This window comes from Punica granatum, chromosome 2 (assembly GCF_007655135.1).
Source record: "Punica granatum isolate Tunisia-2019 chromosome 2, ASM765513v2, whole genome shotgun sequence".
NCBI lineage: Eukaryota > Viridiplantae > Streptophyta > Magnoliopsida > Myrtales > Lythraceae > Punica > Punica granatum.
In genome coordinates, this window is record NC_045128.1 from 33844039 (window position 1) to 33856551 (window position 12513).

The 12513-nt window shown below is 41.9% G+C and overlaps 1 protein-coding gene across 1 annotated transcript in view; it reads right to left on the reverse strand.

Moving 5' to 3' along the window:
* Positions 1-8635: 8635 nt before the first annotated feature.
* LOC116193896 (probable leucine-rich repeat receptor-like protein kinase At1g35710) overlaps positions 8636-12513 on the reverse strand; it is an 11161-nt gene continuing 7283 nt past the window's right edge. Inside the window, exons 9-11 of the mRNA XM_031522639.1 lie at positions 10348-10496; positions 8788-9574; positions 8636-8701 (exon numbers count right to left, since the gene is read on the reverse strand). Of these exons, the coding sequence (XP_031378499.1) occupies positions 8636-8701; positions 8788-9574; positions 10348-10496 (1002 nt within the window). The remainder of the gene's footprint in view (positions 8702-8787; positions 9575-10347; positions 10497-12513) is intronic.

Genomic DNA, 12513 nt, shown 5'->3' on the forward strand with positions numbered 1-12513 from the left:
TTGCTTTGATGACCCTTAACACAATGACAAGAAGAAGTTTTTCGGTACAAGATAAGATTTGTTCTTTATATATATTCAACGCTTCTTTGATTTTGTTTTCGACCATTATCGATCGAAAGCTTGAGATATATCTATATATCTAACATGAAGAAAAGAAGGTGTAGCAGACATGCAAACAGCAATGAAGATGACATCCACAAACGTTAAGAAAAAGAAAGTGGAGAGGTTGAGAGGATTTCAAAGGAGAAGCAAAGGGAAACACCTCTCTTCTCTTCTGATGGGAAGCCTTTGATGGGAACACAAAGGGGATGAGTTCACCTAGCCCTTCTATTGAATCAGATATCATCACCATTTTTCTCTTTCTATAAGTTACTTCCGTAACATATGAAACGATTGCGAGAAATAAACTGTCATTAATTTTAAAAGATAAAGCTAATATAAGTGCATGCTATTATAGGTTCATGCGGAATTCATAGCATTCACATGAATATCTAACGGTTATGATTCGCTTAATCATTTTAGTTTTCCTAATTTACTTTATTCGGTTTTACACCGTAAATCTTTGCAATAAATTGTCGCATCCATTCCTAAACGTGCGGTCGCAAAAAGAGGAAAGAGAAGTTTAGTGGACCAACTTTGGGCTTAGATAGCACTAAGAGTATAGAATGGAGTCAAAAAATGATCAATTTGACATGTATATGCTAGAGCCCCTAGAAACTCGCACCCTACTCTGCTCGTAATTTTCACGAGCCAAAACTTGAACTCCTCGTGCAGCTGCAGAGCATGGTTCGGCTACAGACCTCTTAAAACTTCAGCAAGTAGCAAATGAATCACATAAACATGGCCACTTGTGAACTGACGACATGATATGCCATTCTGCATTTGAAAAGGAAAAAAGGATTGCACTTTATCATGACAATGGGCCTCTTCCATACCCTGAAGCTCATCAGGCATGCGATTTCGGCCTGACCCAGCCCAATTTTGGAGGAAAATGACCAAACAAAAGGACATATATTTCCAAAGAAGAGTTTGCATTGTCAAGTCAAGACAAGGTGGATCCTTCTGATTGTTTCCGATCTTGTAATTTTCTGTGTCTCGAGTATTTTGTTATGTACTCTTTTCGGTAATGAATGAATCTTCATTATTTCTGAGCAAAAGAAAAAAAAAAGGGATCGCTGCGAAGGCTGTGCAGATGCTGGTGTAGACTATATTAAGGAGTGGCAGGAATTGGAGAGAGGCTGGAAGCTATGGTCGACGTGGAGAATGCCGGCTCTCTCAGAGTGTTTGAGAAGGTCGGTTTCAAGGGGTGGAATGTCTGATGAGGAAGTATATGTAGTTCTGAAGGGAAAGTTGAGAGATGTCCTGGTTAATCTTCTCCCCGGTGATCTTTAAACCAGGTGCAATTGACTCAGGCTCTCACGTGTTCTTTTGATTTTATACAGGGTTAGTCGTCAATGTGTTAGAAGGTTTTTGCTCTATGCTCTATTTTTCCAACTTGTGATTCGATGTGAACGTGATCAAAATCTCGAAACCAAACACCTTTATCGTAACAATGAAAACTAAGTATGCCTACTTCAAGATATAAATACGGAATTCTGCTTGCCAAGAACTAGGAGATAAACGTGGTTGCGGCTGAACAGAATATTAAAGTGAACTGTGCAAAAGCCAAAAGGCAGGTCACCTTGAGCAAGAACCTGTGTTAAACTTGCTGATATGTTCGAGTATAGTATGGTGAGAATGAAGCAGGGGATTCTCTGCGCGGGAAGCTAGATCAACTGAGCTTGCCTTTCTAAGAATGTTAATCTGATTCCTGCAGTATGGTTAACGAACTAAAGCTCTCTGGGTCGACAGGAAGAAATAGTTGGATTTCCACCCACTGGGAATTTACTAGATTTTCTGCAGAAATGACTTGATCAAATGAAAAGCTATCTCAAAAAGCCAAACGAAAAGCTCATGATGAAATGAAGTAATGACTGAAAGCATTCTAAACTTATAAGAGTCCATCTGCATTACATATATCGAGTACACCCTTAACACTTGTCTTTACAGATACATCATGGTTACTTCCATGAAACTCGTCCTTTCCGCTTATAATTGCAGGAGTTTGCCATTTTATTTTCACCTACAATCAAAAGTGCCAAGGATAATAATCAATTAGCTAGGATAGAATCAGAAACTAGTGACAAGTTCGAAGGCGGAGGGGGGGGGAGAGAGAGAGAGACTCACCAAATAGTGTTCTGGTCGTGTTGTTTAAAAGCTCTTTGCAACCGAACTAAATTGGCCTCCATCATCACTAGCAGGGGGTCGATGATTCTGTCCAACCACAGAAAAAAGGATTGCCTCCACGAGCGCTTGAACAATAACGAGCCACAAAATCCCAAGAATCCTGCGGTGAATCCTGGTGCCAAGCCCGCATAAAACCAGCGAATGTCAAACTCATCTTCCTTGCTGGAATTATCATATTGTTGTTCAGGCAAACCAGGTTGTCCGTGATCGTCTCCTATGCAATTTTTCGAAAGTGGAGGTCCACGGAGGTCATCATTGCCAACAAATGATTCAATTCCGAATGTACTAAGCTGGACACTCGAGGGCATGCAACCCGACAAATTATTAAATGACAGGTTCATAAAACTTAGGAAGTTTAAACTGGATAAGCTCGATGGAACTGGACCTGAGAATCGGTTGAGCGACAAATCAAGTGACTCCAGATTCCATAAATCGGCAATCTCTGAAGGTATTCTCCCGCTGAAGTTGTTCCGTGACAAATTGAGATTCTGAAGTTTGTAGAGCCTTGTCAGCCCTCTTGGAAGCTCTCCAACAAACTTATTGTTTGAAAGGTCAATCGAATGCAGATATCGAGCTGTGCTGGTGTATAGCTGGGTTAATGACTTCGTATTTACCTCAGTTCCAAAATAAGAATCCCAGTTACCGTGATAGTTTGGGCTAGTGAGAGCAGTTATGTTGTCTAAGCAGGGGGGAATGGTTCCAGAAAGGCCGTTGTCTGCTAGGTTCAAAATTTGGAGACAGCAGAACTGGCAAATTCCAATTGGTATTTCCCCATTCAGGGCGTTGGATTCAAGACTCAGTACACTTAGGAAAGGAATTTGAGCAATCCATGATGGTATCGCACCAGCAATTTATTGTGGCCCACATCGAGAACATCCAGGGACATATTCGCCAAGCATTTGGGAAGAATTCCTCTGAAATTATTTCCTCTCAGTACCAAAACTGAGAGCTGTTGAAGAGAGCACATTGATGTCGGAATATGGCCCTCCAGTTGATTGTTCTCCAAGCCCAGTGCCTCCAGTGCTTGTAATCCTTTCCAACAGCGAGGAAGACTTCCCGATAACATGTTATTTGTGTTGGGGTTAGGGATGTACTCAACCAAACAATAACGCAGCGATTAATCTTCCTCCCCTTCTAGTGTAATCGAGATAGGAACTAATCAAATCAACCAACAAGCAGTAAAGTAAAACAACACCAAGAATTTTACGTGGAAAACCCCAATGTGGGGAAAAACCACGGGACCAACTCCGAATCAACGATTCACTATGAAGGTTATACAATGTCTTTCATCAAGGGTAAACCCTTAGATCACCAAACTCAAGAGAAACACTCTCTTGGATCACCCAAATACTAAATTCGTCACCCACACCGGGTGGTTCACAAAATCAGCTAAAACAGCACCTACAGAGCTCGAATAGAAATTCTGACCGTTCAGAAGTTAGCCCCACGTGTTGTGAAGCTGCTGTCAAAATTTCATCCCAATCGGAGTTCGTTTGATGTCCCGATCGAGGTTTGATCTCCAGCTGCGCGCTGCCCCTGTTGAGCAGAATTCGGCTATGCTCTTCCTTTGTTCTTTGTGCTGTTTTGCTGCTTGCAGCTCCTCTGCCGCTGCTGTCTACACTCTGCTGCTACTGCAGTCTGCTGCTGCTTTTATACCTCAGCTGATTTGCTGAAGAATAAACCCTAACAAAAATGGGTTCTTGGGCCTATTAAAGCCCGATAAAAGCCCAATACAATTTGAGCCCAACTTCCTCCAAATTGGAGGGATACCCAACAAACTCCCCCTCCCGACTATTTGGAGGCTTCAAGCATACCGGCTATACTTCGGCAAACATGAAGTTTCTCCCTAGCGAGAGGTTTGTCATCATATCAGCTCCATTCTCATCGGTGTGCACTTTGTCTAGCTTACCAGCTTGGACTCCAACACATCTCTAATCCAATGAAGCTTGATATCGATATGCTTCGACCTCGAATGGAAAGTGGGATTCTTGCAAAGATGAATTGCGCTTTGACTATCACAGTGTAGAACATACCTTTCTTGCTTCAAGCTCAACTCCTGCAAAAACTTTTGCAACCACAACATCTCCTTGCAACCTTCGGTCACCGCAATGTATTCGGCTTCCGTTGTAGACAAAGCGATGCACTTTTGAAGCCTTGATTGCCATGAGATAGCTCCCCCTGCAAAAGTCATCAAGTATCCCGAAGTGGATTTCCGGGAATCGATATCTCCTGCCATATCTGCATCCGTGTAGCCCACTAACTCCGGCTTACCAGTGCCAAAGTGTAAACACACCTTGGATGTTCCTCTGAGATACCTCAGAATCCACTTAACTGCATTCCAATGCTCTTTCCCCGGATTGGAGAGAAAACGACTAACCACACCAACAGAATGAGCGATATCTGGTCTTGTACAGACCATGGCATACATCAAACTTCCTACAGCTGATGAGTAAGGAACTTTCTTCATCTCTTCTTTCTCCTTCTCACTTGTAGGACATTGCTTCGAGCTAAGTTTGAAATGAGAAGCAAGTGGTGATGAAACTGGTTTAGCATTACCCATATTGAACCGATTCAAAATCTTCTCGATGTACTTCTCTTGAGAAAGCCAAAGTTTTCCACTTGATCTGTCACGAGAAATATGCATCCCAAGGATCTGCTTTGCCGGTCCCAAATCCTTCATGGCAAAGGACTTGTTGAGCTCCTTCTTCAACTCTGTAATCTTGCTCATATCATGACCAACAAGTAGCATATCATCCACATATAACAGTAAAATGATAAAATCACCATTCGAGAATTGTTTCACGAACACACAATGATCTGAAGTTGTCCGTGTGTAGCCATGGCTCAACATGAAAGAGTCAAACTTTTATACCACTGCCGAGGTGCTTGCTTAAGCCCATACAAGCTCTTCCTCAGCCTGCACACCAAATGCTCCTTACCTTTAACTCGGAATCCTTCAGGCTGCTCCATATATATTTCTTCCTCCAAGTCACCATGTAGGAAAGCTGTTTTTACATCGAGCTGCTCGATCTCCAAGTTCAGACTAGCTGCCAGTGCGAGAACAACTCGGATCGATGACATCTTGACAACGGGCGAGAAGATCTCCTCGAAGTCAACTCCTTTCTTCTGGTTGAAACCTTTCACTACCAGTCGAGCTTTGTATCGAGGTCGCGAGTTCTCTGTCTTCAACCTGTAGACCCATTTGTTCTTCAATGCTCTCTTACCTTGCGGTAGCTTCACTAGGTCATACGTGTGATTTTCAGACAAGGAGTTCATCTCCTCATTCATCGCCTTCAACCAGTGCTCCTTGTACTCATGTGCCACAGCTTCATCATAGCACTCAGGTTCTCCCCCGTCAGTCAGTAGCACATATTCATGAGGCGGATATCTTGTAGATGATCGTCTTATTCTATCAGATTGTCTAGGTAGATCTGCAGGCTCTAACTGTAACTGCGAGCCTGTATCATCCGTAGTCACATCATCATCTACCTGAGGAATCTCACCCCCAGTCGTGGTTTCTTCATACTCACCAGATACCTCTTCCACTGGATGCTCTACATCAACCGGTACAGGAATAGAGATCTCGTGAGGATTGCCTACACTGGCCTTCTCTAACTTTTGCAAATCCTCGATTGTCTGGTCCTCAAAGAAGACAACATCCCTGCTCCTGATGATCTTCTTGCTATCAGGGTCCCAAAGCCTGTACCCGAACTCTTCATGTGCATAACCCAAGAAGATGCACTGTTTTGCCTTGGCATCAAGTTTTGATCTTTCATCTCGAGGAATGTGAACAGATGCCCTGCACCCGAATACTCTGAGATGCTTGTATGATACTTTCTTGCCGGTCCACACCTGCTGGGGTACATCTCCATCAAGTGCAACTGACGGTGTAAGATTAATAAGATCAACCGCTGACCTCATTGCCTCGCCCCAGAAAGGCTTAGACAGTTTCGCCTGAGAAAGCATACAACGAACTCTCTCAACAATTGTGCGGTTCATTCTCTCTGCAAGCCCGTTCTGTTGTGGTGTCTTCGGTACCGTCTTCTCAAGTTTGATACCGTGAGTCCTGCAATAGTTCTCGAAAGGACCTCTATACTCACCACCATTATCAGATCTGACACATTTCAGCTTCATGCCTGTTTCTCTTTCCACTGCTACATGGAAGTTCTTGAAAATCTCAGTCACCTGATCTTTAGTTCTCATAGGGTAAGCCCAAACTTTCCTGGTGTGATCATCTATAAATGTCACAAAATAGAGAGCACCACCAAGAGATCTATCCGACATAAAACAAACATCTGTATGCACAAGATCAAGTATATGATGGCATCTAGAGGGACGACTTCTAACAAAAGAAACTCTCCTCTGCTTACCAGCTAAACAGTGATCACAAGTGCTCAAGTGCATACCTTAATGGGCAAAGACTGCTTTCTAGCAAGAATTTGAATACCTTTCTCACTGATATGCCCAAGTCTCCTATGCCATAGCTCGATAGGATAATCCTCAACAACATTAACCTGACCGGAGTTGTGTCTGGCACGCAGCCTGTAGAGAGTGTCGGTCTTCTGACCCCGTGCCACAATCAACGAACCCTTGGAGAGCTTCCATCTCCCATTGCTGAATTCATTACTGTAGCCTTCATCATCAAGTTGACCCGTCGAGATTAGGTTAAGGCGAATTTCTGGAACATGCCTCACCTTCTTCAAAAACAACTTGCAGCCAAGCTCGGTCTCTAGACAGACATCACCAATACCGACAATCTTGCATGATTGTCCATTCCCCATTCTCACATAACCATAGTCCCCGGTAGTGTAAGATGAAAAGAAATCCTGATGAGGAGTGACATGAAACGAGGCACCTGTATCTGCAACCCAGGTAGAGTCCTGACATGTGAAATTCACATAAGCTTCATCACAAATGATGTAGGTCTCTCCATCACATGCCACTGCTGTAGTGCCTTCTTCTTTCTTGCTCTCACCGTTGCCATTCTGATTTTTCTTCAGAGCTCTACACTCCCTTTTGTAGTGTCCCTCTTTTCCACAGTGATAGCAAGTGACCACTTTCCTCGTCTTCGACTTTGATCTGCCCCTCGATTTGCCACGTGAGTTACTATGCTTAGAAGAGAAATTTCTGCTTTGACTTCTCCCCCGTTGTTCAGTAACCAAAGCTTCAGACTGAATGGAAATTCCCGTGCCTTTCCTTCTAGTCCATTAAATAAACTGTCTGTCACCGTAGACAACGATAGCTTCCCGTTTGGCGCAGAATTGCTTAATGCAACCACAAGTGTGTCCCAATTATCCGGTAGAGTCCCTAAAAGTAGACAGGCCTGCAACTCATCGGGTAATATTATCTCCAGGTTCGTCAACTGGTTAATAATATCCTGGAAATTACTCATGTGCGCAGCCATATCACCTCCATCCTGGAAACGAAGATGAACCAGCTTCTTCACGAGGAATGCCTTATTTTGTGGTGTCTTCCTCGCATAGAGATTTGTCAATTTATCCCACAAAGCTTTCGCATTTGTCTCCTGAGCAACATGATGATAAATACTATTGTCTATCCACTGCCGAATCAAACCAATAGTCTTCCGATTTGTGCGTTCCCAAGCCTTGTCATCCTTATCTTTGGGTTTCGCGGAATCCCCTTCAATAGGATCGTACAAATCCCTGCAAAATAGAAGATCCTCCATCCGAGACTTCCATATAGAGTAGTTGGTTGCATTCAACTTGAACATAGATCCTGTAGACTCCTCCATCTCGAAAACACCGAAAAAACTCAAACTTCTCTAACCCGAAGCTCTGATACCACTTGTTGGGGTTAGGGATGTACTCAACCAAACAATAACGCAGCGATTAATCTTCCTCCCCTTCTAGTGTAATCGAGATAGGAACTAATCAAATCAACCAACAAGCAGTAGTAAAGTAAAACAACACCAAGAATTTTACGTGGAAAACCCCAATGTGGGGAAAAACCACGGGACCAACTCCGAATCAACGATCCACTATGAAGGTTATACAATGTCTTTCATCAAGGGTAAACCCTTGGATCACCAAACTCAAGAGAAACACTCTCTTGGATCACCCAAATACTAAATTCGTCACCCACACGGGTGGTTCACAAAATCAGCTAAAACAGCACCTACAGAGCTCGAATAGAAATTCTGACCGTTCAGAAGTTAGCCCCACGTGTTGTGAAGCTGCTGTCAAAATTTCGTCCCAATCGGAGTTCGTTTGATGTCCCGATCGAGGTTTGATCTCCAGCTGCGCGCTGCCCCTGTTGAGCAGAATTCGGCTCTGCTCTTCCTTTGTTCTTTGTGCTGTTTTGCTGCTTGCAGCTCCTCTGCCGCTGCTGTCTACACTCTGCTGCTACTGCAGTCTGCTGCTGCTTTATACCTTAGCTGATTGCTGAAGAATAAACCCTAACAAAAATGGGTTCTTGGGCCTATTAAAGCCCGATAAAAGCCCAATACAATTTGAGCCCAACTTCCTCCAAATGGAGGGATACCCAACAATTTGAGAGGTCTAGTAAGATTAACTCCTTCATCTTGCAAAAAGAATCTGGAATGCTGCCATTCAAGAAATTGTCAGAAAGGGACAATGCCTCAAGTTCTGCCATTGTATCTCCAAATCCACCCGGAATGTTTCCTGTCAGCCTGTTCTTCGACAAATCCAAGGATTTAATGACAGACGAAATATTGGAAAGCCAGTAAGGAATTATGGTGGCTATGCTGGTATTGGACAAATCCAACCCAGAAATATGTCTCTGCGATTGAAGCCATGTAGGGAATTGCGGACCGGCTCTGCAATTCGACATTCCGATGTACTTGAGTTGAAATGGAGCAGTCCATGCAGGATTAATAGAGACTGCCAACTCGTTCATTGATATATCCAATCTGGTCAAGCTCGTGAGGTTAGCCAAGTGAACTTCAGTCACCACTCCGTTCAAGTGATTGTTGGAAACGTCCAGTGTGTATAGATTGGAAAGCTGTCCAATACCTCTTGGAATGCTACCAGACAGTTTGTTTTCTCTGAGATTCAAATACTTTAGAGACTGCAATTGACCCAGGGTTGTTGGAATTAGACCCTCAACCGAGTTCTTGGACAGGTCAATGAATTCTAAATTCTTGAAAGACCCGATCTCATTCCCCAAATGGCCGCTGACATTGTTGTTTCCAAGATTTAGAATGCTCAAAGTATCATGGAAGCAAGCAGAAGAATCACCTAATATTTTATAAATGTCTCCATGGAAGCTGTTGTATGCCAGTCTCAACTCAGACAACTGACACAGATTGCTGAGATTGCCCAATATTTCACCTTCCATGAAATTCAAGGTTAGATCAAGGAAGGCAAGCTGTCTGTTATTTTTGATGATCTCGCTCGGGAAAGAAGAAGCAATCAGGAAATTGGTAGATAGATGATCGAGGTGCTCAATGGAGGTTAGATTGAGAAGCCAAATGGGAACTACCGAGCCAAAATAATTTTCGCTTAGATCGAGAAATTCAATTGAAGTGAGATTAAAATGTGGAGCAGAAGGGACATCAGGAAGTCGGCAACTTCCCAATCCCAAGTGTTTTAAAGAAGGGAGCATTTTAATCGTGTGTAACCAACCTTCGGCGTTCCTGATAGAGATACCGAACAAGTCCAGGTGCCTTAAGGAAGGAAGATTCGATAGCCACTGAAGATTTTCAACTGATAGGTAATGAGAATCTACCGGATTATCAACTGGGGCTCATGAGAATCATCCGGTAGTTGGTCATGAGGCCAAGATATTGCAGATGGAGAGGTTTCCCAATTGAAGGGGGACTTTCCCAGCGAAACATGCGTTTTAGAGAGGTCCAGATACACCAAGTTTGAAAGGGAACCAAGGAAAGCCGGAATCCGCGAGTTTGAGAAATGGTTCCAACTTAAGTCTAGGTACCTCAAGTGCTTCAGCTCGATGAGAGAGGGGTGTACCTGACCTGTCAAAGTGCAGTTCCCGCGCACCATCTTTCTTCTGTAGTCACCTTCAAGAGGTCAGGGTGTACACATGGATTTGTGAGGTCAAGCTTGATGACATGTCCCTGACCTCTCGCTGCACCTGACTCCCTCCCATGAGCAACAGTCTTCTTCGGTCCAGGATGAAAGGCAGTTTGAGTAATCAACCAGCACTTGCTTGAATCTCAGGAGAGCTTCCCTCTCTGTCTTGATGCAGGTTGAGCTTGCGGAACTAGCTCGCTGGAATATCCCCAAGACAAAGAGGGTGAATAACATTAGTGAAGGCATAATAGAGCTCATCGGTGAGCGATTGCTGTGATGAGAAAGATGATGATATAATGTTTAACCGAACTGTGCCTAAATATATATTATGATATCCTCACTACTTGTATGATTCCTCTGACTAGAGGTCTCAAAAAGCCTACTGCCTTCCATGTAATTTCCTTCATGGCGAAAAGTTCCATCCTAGCATTTAAGAAGACGAAGACCCCTCAGTTTGGACTTAACTCAGAAGGTCAAGCATTCGTTTATTCACACACATACATATATGTCATCAGGCATTTGTCAAAGATTCACACTCTCTATTCCAAGCGAGTTTATAACGTACATGACCCATGCCTTTGAAAATCCCTTTATCACCATGTGGTAGTTGATCCCCACCCCCAGGGGTGGCCGTAGGCATATTACCTAAGACTAAGAGCCCATGACAACTGAAGGACATTTAGTCCGCCTATGAGGAACCCGACCTGGCTGAATCTGACCCGAATTTGGAACCCAACTCTCTCTTGTCTTGTGGATTGAATATGTTGATCGGTATTATTCTCATACTAGCTAGTTATTTGCCCGTGCTTTGCACGGGTCAATTAGATAAAGTTTGTTTCTCGTGGCCAAATTAATATTGAAACTTAATTCTATTTTTGCACTTTTTATTTATGAGCATCAAGAAATGTGAGTACGGTAAATTTTTCGAAATGTATTTGACTAAAAAAGTTAAAAGGAGGTCATGTATGATATATTGAAATTCACAATCAACTAATTATAATATTATGTCAACTAGATGAGTACATGCTCGTTGTGCGGGCGCTTATGTTGATTAAATATATAGATTATATTTAGTAATATGTGATGTCATGAAGAACAAATAAATTATTTGGAAATATTCTTTACGTGAATATTGAACTGAAGTCACATATATGGCAATGCAAATTATTGTAATGCTCATATTGAGCTATATTTGTTATATATAATCTAAATATTGGACAATGTATATATAATCAATATATTTTATTACATATTTTGTTTCTGATTTTTTTTTCAGTTACAAAGGAGGCCAAGGTCTAGTACAATGAAAGAGAAATCCTAAATAACTAATAAAATGGTACGAGTAGTCTCACTAGATATCGTACCTGCAACCCCTAAGTCAACAGACAAGGGCATGCTCTACTACGCTACATATTCTTTTGATCTTTATGTCATATTTTGTTCCCTTGTATATAAAATGTATATATTTCATAATTAATAATAAAATTTCCTTAGTATAAACGTTTGTGATGTTTGTGATGATGTAGCAGTATGAGAATTCGACTCTAAGCTCCTTTTATATTTGGGATAATTATACTGGTGATCCAAAAAGTTTCATTAATGTATCAAGTTGGTCCAAAAAGTTTTTTTTGCTACTTGATGGTACAAAATGTTTCAAAGTTGTAATATGATAGTACAAACCGTTATCTCGCCATTGACGTCGTCATCTCGTCATTGACATGGGTGAACCTTTAAGTTAATTAAAGAAATATTTTGTACCATTATGTTATATCTGTAAAACATTTTGGACTATTAAGTGATAACTTCAAAAGAATTTGAACCATCATGTAACGTTCCACCAATTCCTAAAAACATATCAGAGCCACGTGTCGACCACGTCAGTTCGCTTCGCTAACGGTGTCAATGGTGAGATAACGTTTGTACTATCATGTACACTTTTGAAACATTTTGTACCATCCAGTAGCAAAAAAATTTTTTGGACCAACTTGATACATTAGTGAAACTTTTGGATCACCAGTGTAATTACCCTTTATATTTCTGACAATGTGGCAGCATGAGAATTCTGCTTGGGGCTTTGTTTTCATATATATAAATATATATATTAAACAAAGTCAATATCCCACTTACAATAAATAAAAAAATTGAAAAGGAAGTTGGATGTAATATGACGTGAATATATTTATGTATTCGAAAAAATATATACGAAATTACATTT